General features: G+C 45.2%; 1 protein-coding gene across 3 annotated transcripts in view; it reads right to left on the bottom strand.

The window, feature by feature from the left end:
* The window catches only part of SMOC1 (SPARC related modular calcium binding 1), a 184,529-nt gene that overhangs the window by 7,073 nt on the left and 156,291 nt on the right, over positions 1-21,165 (bottom strand). For all 3 annotated transcript variants that reach the window (XM_026651224.1, XM_026651225.1, XM_026651226.1), the window contains exons 8-12: positions 18,712-18,904; positions 16,060-16,142; positions 11,073-11,178; positions 4,985-5,232; positions 1,003-1,053 (exon numbers count right to left, since the gene is read on the bottom strand). In XM_026651224.1, coding sequence (XP_026507009.1) covers positions 1,003-1,053; positions 4,985-5,232; positions 11,073-11,178; positions 16,060-16,142; positions 18,712-18,904 — 681 coding nt within the window. The remainder of the gene's footprint in view (positions 1-1,002; positions 1,054-4,984; positions 5,233-11,072; positions 11,179-16,059; positions 16,143-18,711; positions 18,905-21,165) is intronic.

Raw genomic sequence — 21,165 nt, 5'->3', positions numbered from 1 at the left:
CCCGGCGGCCGGGGGGAGGGCGCGGGGGGGAGTGCGGCCAGAGCGCCAGGGGGAGGGCGGCGAGCCCGGCCGTGGCCCCACTCTCCCCGGGGGCCGGAGCGCCGCGCCGCCCCCCTCCAGGTGCCGCCCCAAGCACCAGCTTGGTGGGCTGGTGCCTGGAGCCAGCCCTGGCTATGGCCTACATTCCTTGTTACTAGATGTATGATCTTGCAGATGTATTAAAAAGAATTTTGTTTGAATGGGCCCAGCTTCCTAAGCAATCCAGATTGCTCTGTATGACTGTCCTGTCCTCATCATTATTTGCCACTCTGCCAATCTTTGGGTCAGCCACATTTTAAATCAAAAGTGATTTACTTCCAGGTCATTGATAAATGTCGAATAGCATCAGTCCTACTAATCCTTATGGAACCACATTAGAAACAGCTCTATTCCACATTAACAGATCTCAGAAAATAGTCAGTTAGCTAGCTCTTAATTCATCTACACAGTTACGTTTACCAACCAAATTTGTGAGAAATTTGCATTTCTTAATTCTTTAAAAGAATCATGTGCTTGTTTATTATGTGGGCAACATAAGATTTACCAGGTCCTTCAACTGGCTTTTGAAATGCAATTTGTGGCATTTGGAAATTTTAAATATATTTGAATAGGAAGCACCGCAGAGTAAGGCCTGAAGTAAAATCAAGGTTCCTTAATAACCTACTTTATAAACAGTGGATATTATTACCCTGTTTGGAAAACTAATGCTCAAGTTAAAAAGTTACCCAAACTCACACATGTTGACTGGGAGGGTGGGGAATGAAACTCTCAGTCCCCTGATTCCAAATTCCATGCCTTAGCTACTCTCAGTATGTACTGGGAAGTACTGTACTGCAAGGTCAGCTCATTGGACAGATGTCAGGCAAGAAAATGGGGAGGGACCCATGAATTTGGCCATGAATTTTGAGGTATGTGAGTGCTACAGAAGAAAAAGGAAACAAAAATAAGAGATAAAATACTTACTGAAAGGGTTAATGCCTTGTCTTTTTCCATGGGGGAAACTGCTAGCACTACCTGCAAAATCCAAGAACATTATTTGCTTATCACTGTGAACAGTTTTTGATTCTTCTGAATTTTGGAGATAAATTTTAGGAAAAAGCAATGATTGCTCTGCTAATGACAATGAAGGACTATTGCTGACTGCAGCTGGGTGCAGTAATATAGGCAGGCTCTGTGCAAAATTCCCTTATACTTTACACACACCTATCTCCGCCAGTGCATCTCAGTCCTGGCCTGCATCATCTCTTAGAGTTAGACTTTTAATATCTACATTTTAATCCAATTTAAGATCTTAGATTGTGATGTGGGACTCTCATGAAATCCAAAGGTTCAGTTTGGGTAAGAAGCCCCAAATCCCAGAATTAAACTTCTCTGCCTGCTCCTGAGTAGGGGGGAGAGGATTAAGAACTGAAAGATATTTAGTGGTATGAGGTTCCTGAGACTTCTTCCTACTACGGGAAAACAGGACAGAAGAAAAACACTCAGCGTTCTCTAAAGGCCACTAAGAGAAATGGACAGTTTTATAAGGTGCTCAGATAGACTGGATGGCCCAAACTTATCTGAATGTCTGGTGTCTACAAAGTTAGGCCAAAATGTTCACACTTGGATACCTATATCTATACCCAGGCACCTAGAGAGGTGTGGCCTGATTTTCAAAGCTACTGAGCATTGCAACTCTCAGTGGGAATTCAGTGGGACCTGCAGGAGCACAGCATACCTGAAAGTGAGTCCATTTCCATATAGGTGCCTACATTTGGCTTTTAGGCACCCATATTTGATAATTTTGGTCACCGTCTGGAAATCTGAGGAAACCCAGCACAACTATTTCCTGCCAGAATCAGCAAGTGAGCTTCCCATTTCCATGCTGGGCTGGAGACAGACGTGCACAATTCAGGGACTTTGACGTCTATGTGATTTAAACTGGATGTGCAAAAAACTGTATGCTTTGATTATTTGCACACACACAAATGGATGCCAGCATTTGAAAATCTGGTCCTGACTGTGCAGGAGAAGGACAAGGGGACACTTAGAAGGATGGAGGGAGGGAGCCACAGGAGAACTGTGGAGACAGAGGCACAAGCAGTAGAATGCGGAAGAGAATGGAGAAAGAGAGAGTCAGGGAGATAGTGGAGTTTAAATTAGAACCCACAATACAAACCTGCTGGATTATTTAAATCATTAATAAGAGGAACTGAATAAATATGTTAAGTTATTTAAAGCCCCCCAGAACGCCAGTTTCGTGCCAGCCACCTGTCCTAGCAAGGTCAGAGAAGTTCTAGCTAACTTATTTCATTGCCTGTGGGTCAGAGTGTAGAAGAAAAAAAAGCTGAGCTCTGTTGTCAAAAGGTAGATTCTTCCATAGCTAACTGGGACCCTGCTCAGGATCCTGGCAATAAAAATTCAGGATCTCTATGAGTTTCTCCTTCTTTTAGCTTAGACACACATACAGATCTGCATCTGAAGAAGTGTTGTTGTTTTTTACCCACAAAAGCTTATGACCAAATAAATCGGTTAGTCTTTAAGGTGCCACCAGACTCCTTGTTGTTTTTAATATAGATCTGGGTGTCACCAACTGGCTGACACCTCCTGCAGAGGCCTCTAGAGGGTATTGCTCAGTACTGCTTGAAACCACAATTAACTGCAGTGGGTTTGGCTCTCTGAAGTGCTATCTTTTTTCCTCTGAATATTTTGGGTGTCCTACAGAAGCAAGCACCCTTCCTATTCCTCCCACCAACACACACATGAATTTAAAGCATTGTCATACACCTGCTTACCCCTGAACTCTCACTAGTGGAAATCACACGACAGAATAGCTTTTCAGACCCACCAAGGCACTGTTCATTCTATAATATAGTAAGGCACCTTGTGCACCCCAAAGCAACGCCTCCACCATTGCATGTGAGTCTGATGAGCAAGAACTCAGAAGCCAAGCCTGCTCTCCCATGGCAGTTTGACCTTCCGTGGGAATTTCAAAAATTTCTCTGCGAGTCTGTGTTATTGCAACTGTACCGTTTGAATATGGTTGAAAACAAACTGAAGGCTACACTTCAGTAACTCTCAAAGGTTTTATTTCCCCTCCTGATCTTAAACAGGTAACTGCTTTTACAGAGATTGTCTACTCCTCCTCTTAGGCCAGGCAGAATTTGCACATGAACAAGGAGATGCTAGAGAAAGCCCTTTGCATTCAAACTTGGTATTGCAGAGCCAGACTGCTGATAGTGACATTCATTTAAACCTGCTTATCTTTAAAAACACAAGTGGGAAAACTCCAGGTAAATTGATACTGAAGATCTAATATGGCGGGCAGACAACTCCACTCCTTAGCCCCGAGCGATCTTTCTACCATAAGTGCGTGAGAGGCTAGCAGCCCTGAGTACGATCCCGTCTGAGCCCATAGGTATGTACTCAGGGTGGCAAGCTCCTGGTGCCATGGAGGCTACACTTCTAATTTTAGTGGGCTAGCTCAATCAGAGCTAGTGTGGGTATGTCTCCTCAAGCTGGGATTGACACTTTCCGGCTCGAGTGCAGACACAGTGGCAGGGAAAGGTGGAGTGGGGTGAGGGACGAGCTACTGGCTATTTTTAAAGTGGGAAGACTACAAAGGAGAGAGGCAGAGCCAACCTGCCCTTCAATCCTTCACAGACTCTTTGCTTCTTTAATTGGTTGTTTAATGCCATCTCTTTAACCACACAGAAGAGAGAAGAAACGTCAAAGGAAGATTCTGTGTCCCAGGATCCCCCCCCTCTATAATATCCTCCATGTCACTCTCAAATGCTCAGTATTGTGCCTCCACCCCTTTCCCCCCAAAAAGACTCCCCCATCCTACTTGTGCATGCTAACAGAGTGCTAGGAACCATTAGGAAAGGGATAGATACATCAGAAAATATCATATTGCCTCTATGTAAGTCCATGGTACACCCACATCTTGAATACTGTGTTCATATCTGGACACCTTATCTCAAGAAAAGATATATTGGAATTGGAAAAGGTTCAGAAAAGGGCAACAAAAATGATCAGGGGTATGGAACAGCTTCCATATAAGAGATTAATATGTGTGGGACTTTTCAGCTTGGAAAAAGAGACCATTAAGGGAGAGATATGATAGAGGTAAAATCATGACTGCCGTGGAGAAAATAAATAATGAAGTGTTATTTATTCCTTCTCATAACACAAGAACTAGGGGTCACCCAATGAAATTAACAGGCAGCAGGTTTAAAACAAAACATAAGGAAGTATTTCTTCACACAACACACAGTCATCCTGTGGAACTCTTTGAAACATTCTAAAGCCAGATAGCTCTAATACTGATTTTTCACATTAATCTTAGTGGAAGAAGGTAATAAAATTAAGGAATACAGTTACTATTATTGTATATTATTCCACGGCAAATTACTGGGGAGCAGGGAAAAGCTTCCATTAAACTAGGGAAGCCGGTTGCTTTAGCACTGTGGACCAGCAACGTTACAGGCTTGCATTAATTAAAGTTTGTAATGCACATAGAAGATATAACAGTAATATTAAGGTGCTAACAACCAAATGCAACCACCCAGTGCTAATCTGTTGCAAATGAGTTTTGCATGTGGCATCAAAGACCCGGCTGACTGGGAGAAAGGCATGTGCACATGCACACACATCCCAATGGCTTGGCCCAGGAGCAGTAATTGTAGCCAAGGGGCACGTATGCCCCTACACAGCATGTTAGACCTACAGAATTTCCTGTGGTGAACCCCACTGGCTATGCCCCTTCCTTCCCTTAAGCGCCATCACAAAACAAATAATAAAACAACAAGAATGAAGGGCGTTTGCAGGGCTGGCTGCTAGCTGCGCCCATCTTTTTGCCTGTAAGCTGAGCAGCTCAAACCTTCAATGCCATGTTGCTGATTTTGTTTTAACTCAGCACAGCTGGCTGCCTTGTTGCTCCAGTTCTGAAAGGAAAATGGCTCACCTCCTTCCTTGCTGACTCCCAAGCACCCCTTCAGCTCCTGCAGCGAGATAGACTTGTCCTTGTTGAGGTCACAGTAGTCGGCGAAGCGTCGAGCACATTTCTTGGGCTTGGCTTTCTTCTTCACGTACCGCTTAAAGGGCTTCATCTCCCGCTTGTTGATATCACTGCTGCTATTGTTGTCCAGCTGGCTGAAGTACCAATGTACCACCCGCTCCTCCAGCGTGTGGCTGGGATCCGGCTCAGAGAACCTAGAAAACAAAATACACAGGCCCCCAAACAGCCGGGATGCTCTTGTTAATGACTAAGTGCCTTTTGCCCGGCCACATCCCTTTCTCCGTTTATGACAACCTGTAACGTATTTTGCCTCCTATGACAAGGAGAAGCAGATTCCTGGTCTGGAAGGCTTATTTCTAGAGTAGGCTAGGTACCCTGGGTAAATGATCCTCTGATCACAGGTTTCAAAACTCCTCCCTCTATAATTAAGTTTCATGGACTAGCACTGGTTTGGGAGAGGCATAAACAGACAAAGAATTTGCACACCACTGAAAGGTAGCAGATGGACAGCCCTAATGACAGACATCCTTTCTGTATCCACCGATCAGGGATCACCCGGGCAGCAGCAATACAAACTTCCCTACCACTTTCTCCCAAGCACTGTGCCTCAGCCTTATCCCAGAGGGCTCTTGAGTGAGACCACAGTTCAGTCTTCATGGCCCATTTAGTCCTTGGTCTCTCAGCTGAGACTGCCGGCGAAGGGAACAATTAGTGCCAAGTGTGACAGTGGTTTATATGATGTGGACCCCAATCACTAGGAACAAGATCCAACTCAAGATCCAAATCAATTTGAATTGATTTAATGCAAGACGCATTTATTTATTTGAAAAAGTCTTGGGCAATTTTGCTGTGTCTGTTTATGTGATCTTGCCTCACGTATTTTATTCACTGCATTTTTTAAAACTGTTTTCACATTGTTTTAAGGCACTATTCAATACTGCAGCAGGCAAATGCCACAAATCCATTAAGAAGGAATAGGCAAACTCGTTTTGCCTCATTTCAAACTCCAAATTGCAGGTTTGATGCAACACTAGTGGGTTCACATTCTGCATCTGTGAAAAGAGGAGCAGAGCGAGGGAGAAAGAAAAACTGTGATGAAAAATCAAGGGGTCAGGACCAGCAGCTTTCAATTTCAAATCATTATTTCACCAGAGAAGAATGGTGAGGAAAATAGCCACTGTTTTTGTGGAGCCATTAAAAAAGAAAAACCCCAAACAATGTCTTGTGCACCGCATGCTGCCTAACAGCAGCAAATAAACAGTTCTCAATGAGGAGGAAACAAAATGTGTTCAAGGGAACGATGCTATAAAAGCTGAATGGCTTCCAGAGGTAGCCTCCGTTTTTCTTTCCTCTGCAAGTGGGGGTAGAGAAGGGGCCAAGACAGATTAAGACTAAACCAGGGCAAAGACTTTAGTCTCTTTCTCAAAAGTGAAGTAGCTCAGCCAGCCCTCCCCAGAAAGTAGCTGGTGGGCAGTAATTACATGGCTGCACTGCCGCCTGGTGCTCTACCTCTGGCTTACTGCTGTAAGATGACCTCCAGAAGTGAGCCCAGATTCCAAGCATGCTGTTTTACTCCACCCCAATGGTGATAGGAAGGTTGGGTGAATTATAAATTCAGATTCCTGTCTGGGTCTATGGTTGTGGGTGCAGTATAAATACCTAGGTTCAATCCCATTATAGGTGAAGCTTCTGAAGACATTGAAACAAGACTGGTGATAGTTTTAGAGACTAGTGGTCTCTTCTGTATCAGGGATCCATTTGAAAAGGGCAAGGATGACATCTTCTCTGTTGTGCAGCTGGGGGACAGAAAGGGCTGCCGTATTTTGGGCCCTCCAGCCTTCTCAGCATCCTTCTACAAAGCAGATACTGTTGTTTAGGTAAGTGAAAAACAACCACCTCATCAATCTGCACTTTAATTCAGAATGGTAAGGAGGGGAAGTCTACAGCATGGCATGGAAGGGAAGTCTGGGGGAAGATGGTGATCACTGGCAAGCTTCTCAAGCAGCTTTACAAGTGATAAAAAATAGATATTTGAAGGGAAGGCCCTGCCCCAAGGCCTTGGGAAGCCTGAAATAATAAATACAAACGAACCTTAAAAACCAGGGATAACAAAATAAACTACAAAACCTATTTTTAAAGATTTTATTTGACAATTTCTTTTGCATAATTCACTTCTGGGCTGCTACAAATGACTAATAGAGAGTTGATCAGGAAATTTTCAATGAAACAGTTTTTCCTTGGAAAATGCCAATTCCCTGAAACCAAAACTTTTTGAGGGAACATACACCAGTTTTCATGTAGCTTCCATTGGGAAAAGTTTCTCAGGTCTAGGATGGAGAGATGATCCCACCCTCCGAATAGCCAACAGCCCAGTAGTCAGGGTACTCACCCGGGATGTGGGAGATCAAGATTCACATCCTTGGTCTGAATCAGGCAGAGTTGGGACTTAAACCTGGATCTCCAGAATCCCATGCAAGTGCCCTAACCATTGGGCTATTGGGTATTCCAAAACAGACCTTTTAGCTTTCTGTCTCTTTTTACATCAAAAAACTTCAAAAGGTCTTGGTTTGGTCCTGATACCGAACAGGAACATTTTTGAAATCTCAAACATTTCAGCGGGATGAGAAAACTATTTCCTGCCCAGCTCTACTCAATATGACTGCCCTATCCTCATGATCATGTACCATTCTGCGAATCTTTGTGTCATCCAGAAATGTTATCAGCAATGATTTTACATTTGCTTCAGACCATTGGCTATTTTTGCTCAAACTTAAAAAAATAAAATAAAAGTGGGGTGGCAGTGACAGCCTATTTGGGCAGACAGCAAGCACTGGAAATTTCAGCCTGAAAGATGAAAGTGTCGTAAAGTTATGAGAAAGCAGAAAAGGGTGTTAGAATGGAAACTGTTGCGCAAGCTTAGTTGGAGTGATTCTGGCTGCTATAGTTATAATATGGGTGGTGATGGCCACACAGTAAATGCAATTTGTCTCACAACTTTGATCACCTCAGCTGACATTAAAAAAAATAAACAAACAGACCCACCATATTTTTCTTCTTTCCTCTCAGATGTGCCCTGCCTGGTCAGAGAAGTGCAAAATTAACATTTATTATGGGCACAGTGGCAAGGTTTTGGTCCAGTATCTCATAAACTGAACATGTCACAAATTGTCAGGGCTAATAATGAGTGTTTTAGCCTTTGAGAGTTAGGAACACCTCTTTCTACTAGGACAAACATTTCGTTTCTAGCACTGGTGAGAAGTTGGATCTTGTAGATAAAATATTAGAGAGAATAAAAGAACAATTTGAGGTCATTTTTAGAAATTTCTGAAGTGTACTAGAATTTCCCCCACCCCGGGACGACTGTACAGTGGGACTGCAGCACTAACTCTGCAGACTCAGAGATCCAAAATAAAAATTGTACCAATATATTATTTATTTCAAAGTCTCTGATTCCTAAGATGCTTTCTCTGCAAGATATATGTCACCAGAATGGTGTGGTACAATGGAAAAGTTGGACGCACTCCCTTTGGAGATGGCCTGGTGCATGTGGAAGTTTACGCCAGAGGAGTTTCTTGCATTTAATTATGGCTGCAGGCATGCAAAATATTTGGGTGGTGGAGCAATTTGCCTCGCTTGGAGAGGGCTGTTGAAAGGTTTCTTTTTCCCCTTGCGCACGGGCTGTTGACACTGTAGCTTGAAATAAATCAACATGAAGATTGTGAAAAGCAAGATAGTGAAGGATGCTGCCAGAAGGGCCCCATTAAAAGGTTAGAAATACACAACACTTTGAGGACTTAGGAAGTAAGCTTGCAAGGTTTTTAGAAAGGTAGTTGGTCCTTCTGGACATCTCTCCTTCCTACAATACTGCTTTGTGGTCAACTTTATTTGCAAGAGTGCTGACAGAGAAATCCAAAAGGGATGCTAAATAAATATGAAATATTCTCGAGGGCTTTCCTTTACCCACATCCACTGTTTTTGTACCATGCAAATTTCCCAAAATTGGCATTTGGAATGCTTATATCTAGGAAGGGACAGATTGTTTCCACTCTAGCGTATTTAACTTATACTACTGTACAAACGTTTTTCATTCTGTTTGTATGCATTCTGATATGCCAGGCATATTGGTACCTGATGGACTGTACAGTATTCAGTTCATAGGCCCTCAGCCACCACGGTGATTCAGTGGACTTTAACTAGATATTGATGCACAACTACCAATACTGGTATAACTGGGCATAAGGTGAAACCCTCAGAAACAAATATTTATGTCAGGCAATTAGAGACCATTCTGCTCCCTTCAGTATCTTCAAAGATGAAAGTCGGGGACATTTGCACATTGACCCTCCAACATCAAACACATGCATGGCTCTCACTTTCTCTGGAGCAATAGGGTATGCCAGCGTGACTGCCCTAAATAAAACACACACATATGTGCATGTCTGTCCTGCACACCTCTAAATACTTCAACCTGCACTTTCTGCTGGCATTAAACACTTCAGTGTTATCCAGCAGATCATACATAAACCAGAATAATAATCCTTTGCCTTTCTATACACCAAGACTTCACTAACACCAACATATTAATCCTCACAACATTTCTGTGCGGTAGGACAGTGTTGTTATCCCACTTTACAGATGTGCAACCAGAGGCATGAAGAAGTTAAAAGGCTGCCTGACATCTCACACACCATCCGTGGAAGAGCTGGAAACAGAACCCCGTGATGCCAACCCCAGAAGTTCAGGAATCATAAGCCACCCCTCAACATATCATGAGATTTATTTAAAAGATTGCATTGGGGGGGGGGGTTGGCCTGTCTTTTGAGGTTTGAACTCCCCCTGCCAACCCCCAATGTGTACATGGCAATTTAAACGGTGTAGCCAGCTCTCCCAAATGTACACAGTGAGGTGATGTTGACATCAGCTGCAGGAGGCCTCACTGCCAGCCTGCCGGCACAGAGCTCCCAGCTTCTCCCCAAAGCCCAACATTCCAGTTAATTCATTGTGTCCCCCCAACCAGCCCCACATCTGCCCCTCTCCCAGCCCAGCAATTCACTAGGCATCTCCCAACGCCCCACTTCAGTTCTGCCTTTGCCCCCAGCACCACCTCTGCTCCTCCTGCAGCTCCAGGGATTCTTCAACCCTCTCTCCCAGGTCTGGGGAGGGGGGACTACAGTAGGGTCCCTTCTCCCCCTTTCCAGAGAGAGAGAGGAGCTAAGAGCAGAATGGCTCATTGTTCGGGGGGGGAGGGGGAGCAGAGCTGCTGGGGTGTTTCTGCTCCCTCCTCTCCTTCCCCTCCTGTGAGAATGGTGTCGGCTGCTCCTTCTTACCCCTCTCCCACCCAAGAATGCCTCGTGTCTCCAAAGGGAAGGGGGAGAACTCTGCTTACCTCCTACAGCAGCTTGATTGGCTGCTCTTCCCCAAGAAGTGGGGACATGGCGAAGGCAGTCAGAGGGGTTTTCCCCATAGGTGCTGGAACTAGGGGTACTGGTGGGGCTGCCACACCCCCAGCTTAAAGTTGTTTCCTTTATATACAAGGTTTACAGTTTAGCTCAATGGATCTCAGCACCCCACTATAAAAATTGTTCCAGCGCCTCCGGGCATGGCTGAAATTTGCAAGAGGGCTGGAGCCTCTCACATCATAGCCAGAGGGCCTCTAGCCCCAGATGAAATTGCAAGAGTTGGCAACACAAGAATTCGGATTCTCAGTCCCGTTATAGCCACTAGTCCACAGAGCCTCCATAAACAGATCTGAATTTTATTAGGCCTCTCTTAATGCACCAGAGGATGAAAGACAAAGTGACTTCCTCCTATTGAGCTCTCATTAAACACTGTAAATGGGATGTGCTGACCTTGCAGGGGCAAGTGGTCAGGGTTACAGTGACAAAACAGAGTTTGGAGCTGTGGCAATAGTTCTCCTTGTATCCAGTAGAATTCGAATGATCTCTAGTTCAGAGCAAGAAACCCCCACCCCACTTGACACACCTCCAGAAATCTGTAGCTGTCTCATTCACGTCTGAACGCTTTCCAGACTCACCTCCCACCTCCAGCAGGTGCAGCTGAGTTAATGGCCTGTACCATGTCCGTAGTCAGAGCATCTAATAAGCTGGTAATAAATTCTACTTTCTTCCCTTCTGGGCAGCCTGCAAAATGTGAAGAGGAAGAGTATCTTGAGAACACAGAAAGTCAGTCTCCTACCCTGATTCAACCTTCTTCAATGGGGAGATAGCATAGTCTCTGTAAGGTCGAATATGGCACCTTTAATAAGTCTCTAATCAAAGGTAGAAGAATCCTTGAGCAGCTTTTAGCCTCTCACATGTACTTCGCTAATTCCAGCCACCTCCAGATCTGACTGTGTTTTGCATGAATACTACTGTTCACTTCTTTCCTGGTTGGTGCCCCCAGTTGTCTACCTTCTTCCTCACTTCACTGGGTGACTCCTCTGGGGTCTAGTAATGGCCTCAGATCACCAACTTCCCCTGTTGAGCAGAATCAGCGTTCACTGCTGATTCCTGGCATGCTCCCAGTAACCCCTGCCAGGAGGACAGCCTCCCACACACAGAGCACCATTGTCAACATTTTCTGCGTTCCCATACACGCACACACACGACCCATGACAAAGATCTAGAAACTTACCACAATCACTCTGACAGCTGAAAGTGACTTGCAAATTATTATAACTAAATTCCTCCTTTGTTAAGGCAGGCTCAATTTTCTGCCATACCCAACCTAAGGAAAACAGTCACTAGCATCTCCCCATATCATGTATATTAAACACACTCACCCGCCCCTTAGCACTCATTTGGCAGGCAGTCCAGAAAATGTCAGCAACGTAAAGGGTAAGCTGCTATGGCAGCAGGAGTAGACCACTCAAAAGAGCTTTTTGTTGCAGAAATGAGAAGGTTGGAAAAACATTTGCTAGAAGTCATCTCCCAGGGGTCTCAGCATCTCACCCTCTGCTGGGACTAGCAGAATTGCTTGCAGATAGCAAATGACAAATTCTCCTTCCTTCTTTCTTCTGGTTCTTGTGGAAGCAGCCATGACATGATTTGTATAGCATAGTATGTGTGTGTGTACACACGTGTGTGGGTGTGTAAGTTTCTCTCCCCTTGGTATCTGCAGGATTTTTTATGAGGGGGCAATTAATGTAGTGGCTGCAGTAATGTAGGTGGCAAAGGATGGGGTGACCCTTTGGACAACCTCACCGAGTCCTCCAATAAAGGCATCCCTCAGACAATTAAGAGTAATTGGGAAGATTCTCACTCATGTTTGACTTGGGAGTATTACTCAGCAGGGGGAGCAAATGGGAATGGGAAAGTAACAGAATATCCTATAGCTCTCCTCTCCTTCCCTCACTCTTTTGATGTGACTGTGTGGATCACGAATGGCTCATCATACCTAAGCCCAGTTAATACACTGACTATGTGATAGAAATCTCCAGCCTGAATCAAATGGGATGGCATGATGAGACTGCCTACAATGTCACGTAACCGATCTCTGACTGTTTGTAGCAAAATATCCCCAATGGCTGGTGATGGGACATTAGATGGGGAGGGCTCTCAGTTACTACAGAGAATTTTTTTCCCAGGTGTCTGGAGCATGGAGCACAGGTCATTTGCAGGTTTAAATTAGTGTAAATGGTGGATTCTCTGTAACTTGAAGTCTTTAAATCAGGATGTGAGGACTTCAGTAACTCAGCTATTACAGGAGTGGGTGGGTGAGGTTCTGTGGCCTGCATTGTGCAGGAGGTCAGACTAGATGGTCATGATGGTCCCTTCTGGCCATAAAGTCTATGAGTCTATAAATGGAGTCACAAATGAACAAGAACCACAGCAGTTCTCAGTTTGCAGCTGGGATCAACAACCCTCTGGGGGGTTCCTGAGCAGCAACGACAATAACCGTAGTGCAAGTGAATACACCCAAGCATCTAGCTGACGGAGTTGCCCAATACAACTGGGGAGGAAGAAAGGGGAAGCTGCAGGGGATTCACATTAGCAGAATCTGCCATTGAGACCACACCGCATCTGTGCCACAGTATGCAGTACCCTCCCCATTACAGTGGTTTCTGCCACCTGTCCTGCTGCGCCGCATTCTCAAGCAGTGTCCCAAAGGACAGGGAGCAGTAGCTGGGGCTGGGGCAAAGGAAGAAGAGATGCTCTTTTCTGGAAGCTCTAGACCCCTCCCCTTCCACAAGGAGCAGAGAGAAGGTTCCAGGGAAGGAGGCCAGAAGCAAAAAGGATGGAGAGCAAGAAGTGAAGCAGGCCCCGAGCTACTGGGCTCTTTATAGGCTGGAAGGCTCCACTCCCTCCTCCCAACCTCTCTCCCTCCCTTTTGGGAAAATAAGGTTGGTCTCTGAGCAATTGGGCACCTTCTTTCTGTTCCTTAGAAGGGTGAGAGAGGAGCAGGAGGCAGAGTAACAGCAGCTGGGAGGACAGCTCTGTGGGGAGCGCACACAACAGGGTGCCTGGGAGACAGGGAGTGGATAGCAGCCAAAATCCTACGGGGGAGGACAAGCAGCCCAAATTAATTGTACCTGGGAGTTTGAGAGATGGGGGGCACTACGAGTGGCCACCTACATTAATTGAGGGTGGGGCTTAGGCAGGGGCCATCCGTCCCTCCCCAAACCCCTTTTCCTTGATGCTCCATGAAAAGCCCAGGCAGGGACTCTCTCCTCAAGCCCCACTAAGTATTTGGGGCAGAGATCCTCTACCTCACCCCTTCGTTAATAGATTGCAGAACTGATTCATTTGCTTCCCTCATTGAGGAAACATCCTTGAAAATAGGTTCTATGTTTCAGAACCATTATAACCTGTCAGGACCAGCTCTAGGCACCAGCAAAGCAAGCACGTGCTTGGGGAGGCACATTTCCAGGGGCGGCATTCCGGCCACTCGTGGTTTTTTTTTTTTTTTTGGGGTTTCCCCTCTCGGAGCTTGGGGTGGCAAAAACCTAGAGCCGGCCCTGTGACCTGTTACTTATGAGGCAATGATTCTTCTTCAAGTCCATGACATCTTGAGATGCCACTTCCATACAATGTGTCCATTGGAACATGCCGGTGAGGAGAACCTCTTTCTGTAATGCAGAGAGTGGGATAAGGTCCTCTTCCTGATTACCCAGGATATACTGGGTAATGGGAGACTGGACCCTCCCTGACTAACATAAGTTTCACCAACAAAGCGCCAGCGTGGACAGCGCTATGTCGGCAGGAGTTGCTCCTGGTTTAAATTATGCAGACAGGAGAGGTCTTTCCCGTTAGCATAGAACAGTTACATCGGAGACCTTACAGAGGTGCAGCTGTAGTGGTAGGGCTGTGCCACTGTAAGGTCTGTAGTGTAGACATAGCCTTATTCCAGCATACTACCCAATTTGTGTGCACGTATTTAGGCATTACACTTCTGATAAACTGATTTTTGAAAGCGACTATGCCTCCTTTACATTTATCCTGCCTTAGCTTTTCTATCACTCCACTTCTCTTTTCTTTTTCCTTCTACTGAATCTTAAATCTTTTCTTGTCTTTTTCAGCATTAATTTCTTTATTCTAGTTCTCCAACAAGGTTAACGAGCAAGTTGTTCTTTTATTTCCTTTTTGCCCTCTAACTCCTAGTGCTCTAGGTTTTGTTCTCTCCTTTCTTAATTGTGTTATTTCAATTTCTCCTTCTCCCTTTCCCAGTTTCTCTCTGCCTCCTCCTCCTATTCTATGAACATTTCCCTCTCAGCTCATTACTTCTACTTGCCCCTCTCTCTCTCTCTCTCCCCCCCTCCCCCCTCTGCCACCTGCGGTCTCTGCAGCAATGATTCTTCTGTTCTCAGACAGCTGTATTTTCCTGTGTGCACAGCCATACACCCAGCTATTTTCTTGCATACACACACACTAGGTTGGGGCAACCCTGCAATTTCTGCCCCACGTCCAAGCTCCATACAAATGAAGGGAAGGGACCAATTTTTACCCTCTCTCCCCAAAGGGCAGGGAAGGAGGCAGCAACTAGAGCACACAAAGGTGGATGAGAAAGCCGTTTTCATCCTCTGCCCTCAAATGGTGAGGAACCACTTCTCACACACACACACAATCAATCCCCCAGGAGGTGCATGCAATTTTCACCTTCTACTCCAGGGAGGGGACCATTCTGAGTTGTAAGGAAAGAGGTGAGATTCTGGGATTGGTTGGCCAGGAGCAGCTACCGACCAAGCTGAGCCCTGTAGCAGGCAGGGATAAGGGAAGACCTGGACCTGCAGGCTGGAAAGGAGGGATTCAGCCCAGCTTAACTGAGCAGCCAGCATTGGTCAAAGCATCAGCATACACCAGGAGCACTACTGTCCTTTGTCTGCATTAGTAGCAAGGGACTGGTTGTTGGTCAGCCAGTCATTGCCAACTATGTCACCGGATACCTGCGGTGGCTGCCAAAAGGTAGGTGCTGAAGCTGTGAAAGTGTCACTGATTAGAGAAAAGTGGCCCTGTCCAGACAAAGGTTCAAAGATGACCTCTCTCAAGCTTGAACCTGCTGGTTCCCACAGTCTCATTGAGCAAGAGACGGATACCATTTTTCTTTCAGAGATACTGCTTTGCTGTGTCAGTATTTTGTTTTCAAATGGCAGACATACACCAGGAAGGGGAGGGAAGGCAGGCGACAAGCCAGCCCATAGGAAAATTTTAGGCTTTTACATCCCACTCTGTTAGGGTGACCAGATGTCCTGATTTTATAGGGACAGTCCCGATTTTTGGGTCTTTTTCTTATATAGGCTCCTATTACTCCCCACCCCCCGTCCTGATTTTTCACACTTGCTGTCTGGTCACCCTACCCTCTGTAAACCAGTAGTGCCTCTAGTACATTGCTTGGAATGGACGCCAAAAGGTGTAGACCATAACACACACACACACACACACACACACACACACAAAATCAGCACGAAAACCCATGCTAAAACATAAACATACAGTAAATCCCCATTCTCCTAAACAATGCATGGACTTTCCCTTTCTCTCACGTAACCCACATTAATGACAGACTGATGTCTGCTCCACTCTAACCTGGAAGCTCTCGGTCCTTGAATGGATCGTCAATCTCTGTGCTCTTCGATCTGGCATCACTTTCACACACCGGGGTCTCATAGCTGGAAAAGGAAGAGGGGAAGGAGGTTCAGACACATGAGGTTGTCATTAAGACGTTGGCGAACATTTCAGTCTCACCTCATCGGCTCAGTGCAGAGGAAAAAAACAAAAAACAGGAATCCCGGTGAGAAATAAATTGTCTCAGGTTCAATCTGCATATGACCAGTGTGATGCTTGTAGGAAGAGGGGAGCACTTAGAGGAATCAGCATGAATGTAATTTTGCCTTCTATCCCAGGCCTCTTCCCTTTGGTTATCAGAGAGCGGTCAACCCTTGGGGTCCTCAAGAACTGTTCACTATCAGCGGTTGCCTAGATGGCCAAGATAATCTTTTGAACTTTAGCTGGCCAGGAGGTCATGCTCATTTCTCTTAGATGTGAGCTAAGTACAGCAAGCCAGGCATTCTGCAACCTTGAGATGGGGGGAGGGCAATGCATTGTACCTTGCCTTGATTCAGATGACCACCTGCAGAGTACACATTTCAGCATGCAGCAGCTTGTCTATTAAATAGAGCAGACCAATAAGAGCATCTCCAGGAGCTATACTAGCTGCCAGTTCAAACAGTTCAAGTTCGGTTCCCTCTCTTCAAAAAGTCTCAAATAGCTACCTCTCTCTGCCCTTCTCTACCGCAGCTGTGTCCACAGACTCACTACTGCTGACAGAGCCAGGTTCAAACTCACAGAGGCTAGTTATCCAAGCTTGCTAGCCCCACAATTTGTTCCTGTGGAGCTTTCAAGTTGTGCGGCACACAGGATCCCACCTGGAGAGCTTTATGATGCCCAGGAGCATAAAGATTTCAATAAAGAATCTGTTTCTGTATTGAAATCTGACTGCACATGCAGTTCTCCGAGAGCTTTCTAGAGCAGTACTAGTCATGACAACGTAGGGTCAGACTATTCCTGGCCACTACATGGATACACAAGAGTGGGGATAATGCAAGCCACTTTCTTCCCTGTTGTACCACCCAGTCAGTGGCCAGAGATAACAGGCCTGCGGCTTGTGTGCCTCTGAACACAGGGACTGTTTTCTTCTAACGCTCCAGGTCTACAAGCCAGCTCAAAGAGAGCAGGTATGAGGAGGCTGCAGGGCCATTTCTCCTCTGCATTGGCCATCTTTGCTGGCTGGGCAGAAAAAAAGAGAAGCATGCTGTACCACCCTGAAGGATGGGCAGCAGTAACGCTCCCCCTGTGCAGTAAAGGGCTCCTGAATTTCCTCCCGTGGGGGCTCTGCTCCTCCATGATGCAGACACGTGCCTATCCAATGCAACTGAGCCCTTAGTGTGATAGTTAGTATCAGTGTTGCTAACTTCAACCTAAGCCACTGCTACCATCACTCAGGAAAACCAAGTTTCCAAGTGTCTAGAACTCATTGGTGGTGTTCTTTTCTTTGCAGATAAAAACCAGGCCCAGTCCTCAGAGAGGACCAGCCATTCTGAGCATTTCAAGTTGTAAAATTCAGCTGTATTTGAGCTGTGTGTGAGCAAAAAAGAGTCTTCAAGTGTAGTTTATATAGGAAGTGGCTGTTTACTTCACATTTACATTAACTCTCACTTAGGTTACTGGATTCTGCAAAAAAAGAACTTGGAGTGAACATGGCATATTTCAGCCAGAAGGCTGCATTTGTCAGAACATTAAGAGCATGTGAAAACAGTGAGTGATAATGAAAGCCTTGACAAATCCCTAAGTTTGATGGGTGCTACTATATATGCTATAATACAGGTCCTTTCCTCTCTGCTTCACTGAGTCCAGTGCACACAACTGGAGTGAAAGATGCATTCTTCTCCACTTCAAGTACAGTATCCATCAGTGGGATTAAAAAAGTGTGCATTCACGTGGGCAAACACACACATTCTGTACGTGTGTTTCCTCTTCCTCTGCCTCTCACCCTGCAAGTAATAATACTTAGCACTCCTATAGCACTTTTCATCCCTAAGTCTCCCAGAGCTTTTCGGCTCTCATTAACCCCATTTTACAGATGGAGAAACTGAAGCAGAGAGAGGTGAAGTGACTTGACAGTTAGTCAGTGGCACAGCCAGGAACAGAACTAAGGTTTCCCAATTTCCACCCCCGTGCTTCATTCACTAATCTAAAGGTGCTCCCTGTGCTGAACTAATGGTAAAGACTAGAAAAGCACAGTGTGTGATAGAGATAGGGAGATCCTTCATAGTGTAGCTGTACTTCTGAGTTTAATTGTGTGTGTGTTCTGTTCGATTTGTCCTTTCCCCTTGCCCTATAGTTAAGCCCTGACAAGTTCAGTGCACATAACAAAAATATGTGATACTAGTTAGTCTATTCGGCTGTAGAAGAGACTGGGTCCAGGGAGAGGGGAAAATATTAAGAAAACATGAATAGTCATTTAGACAAGGAGGCTTAAGCACCCAACTCAGGCCCAATTGCATTGGTTGCTGACTGGAGCATTATCTACTGTTGTAAACAGAAACCTAAACTGCATAACTCTGGTATGGCAATTCCTGGGTTCTTTGGTTCCCTTGTTTTCTCTGAACTGGTGTTCTCTCCTTCATAGTTATTTCATGCTCCACCTTACAAGCCAGGTTCAAAGCAAGTTGCTCTCACCGGGTAGAAGTACCAGGCAAGGGGCGCCCCGTGTCCACCAGGACACACCAGCAGTACCCTGTGGACTGATGACATTGCACAGGTTTGTACAGCCCGCCAGGAGCACACTCTGGGATGACAATACCCTCACGGGGGTTCTGCCTGGCCTCCTCCAAGGCACTCTGTCTCTCCTGGTCACATGAGTGAACTTTCTCTGGAAAAGAAGGAAAAACAAACAAACATCACCCTTTGCAACAAAACATGGCTTCAGGGCAACTTTCAGACCTCAGCGTTCAGGATGCTAGTCAGACCTGAGAATGCTAGATCTCACTTCCTTCCCTAGGAAACTCCAATATTCGAAAGGAGTTTCCCAGCACTCACAGGGATCAGTGTTACATTCCGGACCTGAAATCCTCCTCCTAATAATGACAGTCAGCCACTTGTGAAGGGGTGCACCAAACACATTTTCCACTCTGGCCATCAAAATGGATAGGCTGCTCCTGCTTTCAGTATGTCCTAGACAGAGTGCATCTACTGCATACCCTGGGAGAACAGAGAGGAGGGCCAACACCATCACCCCTGGGGCATGGAAAGAGCGTGCTATTGCTTCCTTACTCCCCAGTATGTCCTGGGGAACGGAGAGGGCACCTAGGCTTCCCTTTCCCCACACAGCATATCCTGGGAGACCAGAGAAAGGGCCTTGTCCCTCTCCATCCTACTAGACAGAAAAAGGGCCTCCTTGTTAGCATCATCCATGAGGGAACAGATAAAACAGGTGATATGCACTAGGGAACAGACCATTTGGAAACGTCCCCTAGAGTCATCCAGGAATCTGGAACCTTCTGCTCCAAAGGTCAGGCTTCTATCACATGAGTTAGAGGACAAACTCATTTAGCTGGCAGATGTAGTAGGCTGCTGTCCTCTATATGGACCAGCCACACACTTTACAAACCTATAACGTTAACAACTATTTAACTGAAACGGTTGAGAGAAAAATTCTGTTTGTTGGAAGACCTCAGATACGTCCATCTGGCTTTTGACCTGAGGGCTGAGAAAATTGTTGCTTCAAGTTCTCTATTCACCTAAGGAATCTAGAAAAAAGTGGAAGACAAGACTTAACATTCTTAAAGTTAAAAAAAAAAAAAAATATATAGAGAATACCCCAATAAACTCTCTGGATTTTCTTAAAATATGTATCATGATGATACAAAATGAAGGGGACAAATGCTCCCCTCTTCCATACCCGCTTTTGCAGGTCACTTTAATAGGCCACATTGCCTAAAATCCTTTCCCATGCCCAGGGGACACTTCAAGTTTTCAGTAAAGAAACTAACTCAGAACCCTGACAGGAAGTGTCTCAACCTGAACTTGCAGACATTTTGATAGTCAGTTGGGACACATTGCATTACACAACTGTCTGCTCTTTTGGGGGGCAGGAGGTGCCACTCATAGAATTAGTCTGGCAGTTCTGAATAGTTATTTGGGCACAGATTGCTTCCGTTACCAGAGACCAACTGACCGTGATTTAGAATTGTAACATAGCAGTCAATGAAAGAGGTTCCAAGAGACCATAGATGTCCTCCGTCCCAAACATTTCAGACCCTCCTTAGGGCTGTGAACAAGAGACACTTGAACTTTGTCACACATGAATCCACACAAATGAGGTTTAATATAAGAGCTTTAACTATGTGCAAGTCTGACTCAACCAGAAAGAAACTTGATTGGCAAGGGGGGAGGGGGGATAAAATCAACACAACTGAAAGGGCTCAAGTCTCAGCTGATATTTAAGCTGACTTCACTTTGCTGACAGATTTCACATCTTAAAAAAAAAAAAATTGTGACTGTTCCTAAGCTGTATGCAGACAGAGGAGTCATTCAGTAAGAGGCCTGTGGGCTTCTTAACAAATCAATTACATCACAAGGGGCCAGCTTACTCAAGGTCCCTGCCTGACAGCAATTTACACCTGGGCCGGCGGGTGAGAGGGTAATTAATTTAGTTCGATGAAGCAAACAAGAGAGCCAGAATTTCAAGCCTATGATCACCTCATTTTTGATTAATTCACTTTATTTAATAACCAAAAGAAAAAACTCCATTGAAGAGAAGTGCATTCCAGACATTTTTCTGTCCAAATCCCCAAAGCTTCCTCAGTGCACAAATTCTCTGGAGTCCTTTTAGTGCCAGTTTTGCAATACTCAAAGTGTCCTTTGAAAAAAATAAATAAATACCAATGCTTTTTTTGGCCCCGCACAACAACTTGTTATAAATTAATCACTTTTCTTTTAATCAGCCATAGCCTTAGTTGACATATATACAGTACTGTGAGTATACATCACTGTGCATGTATATGCAGTGCACAAATGTACATTCATATACACATACCTATGCTTGCATTATACCAGTGGCATTTAAAAACGTTTTCTCTTTGCCCAGTATACTAACAAAAGAAATGTGGGGGAATAGATGGCCCAGGGAAC

Source organism: Terrapene carolina, unplaced genomic scaffold (assembly GCF_002925995.2).
Source record: "Terrapene carolina triunguis isolate 2854851 unplaced genomic scaffold, T_m_triunguis-2.0 Scaffold96, whole genome shotgun sequence".
NCBI lineage: Eukaryota > Metazoa > Chordata > Testudines > Emydidae > Terrapene > Terrapene triunguis.
Note: the sequence above shows the minus strand (reverse complement) of the source record. Positions and strands in the feature narration are given on the sequence as shown.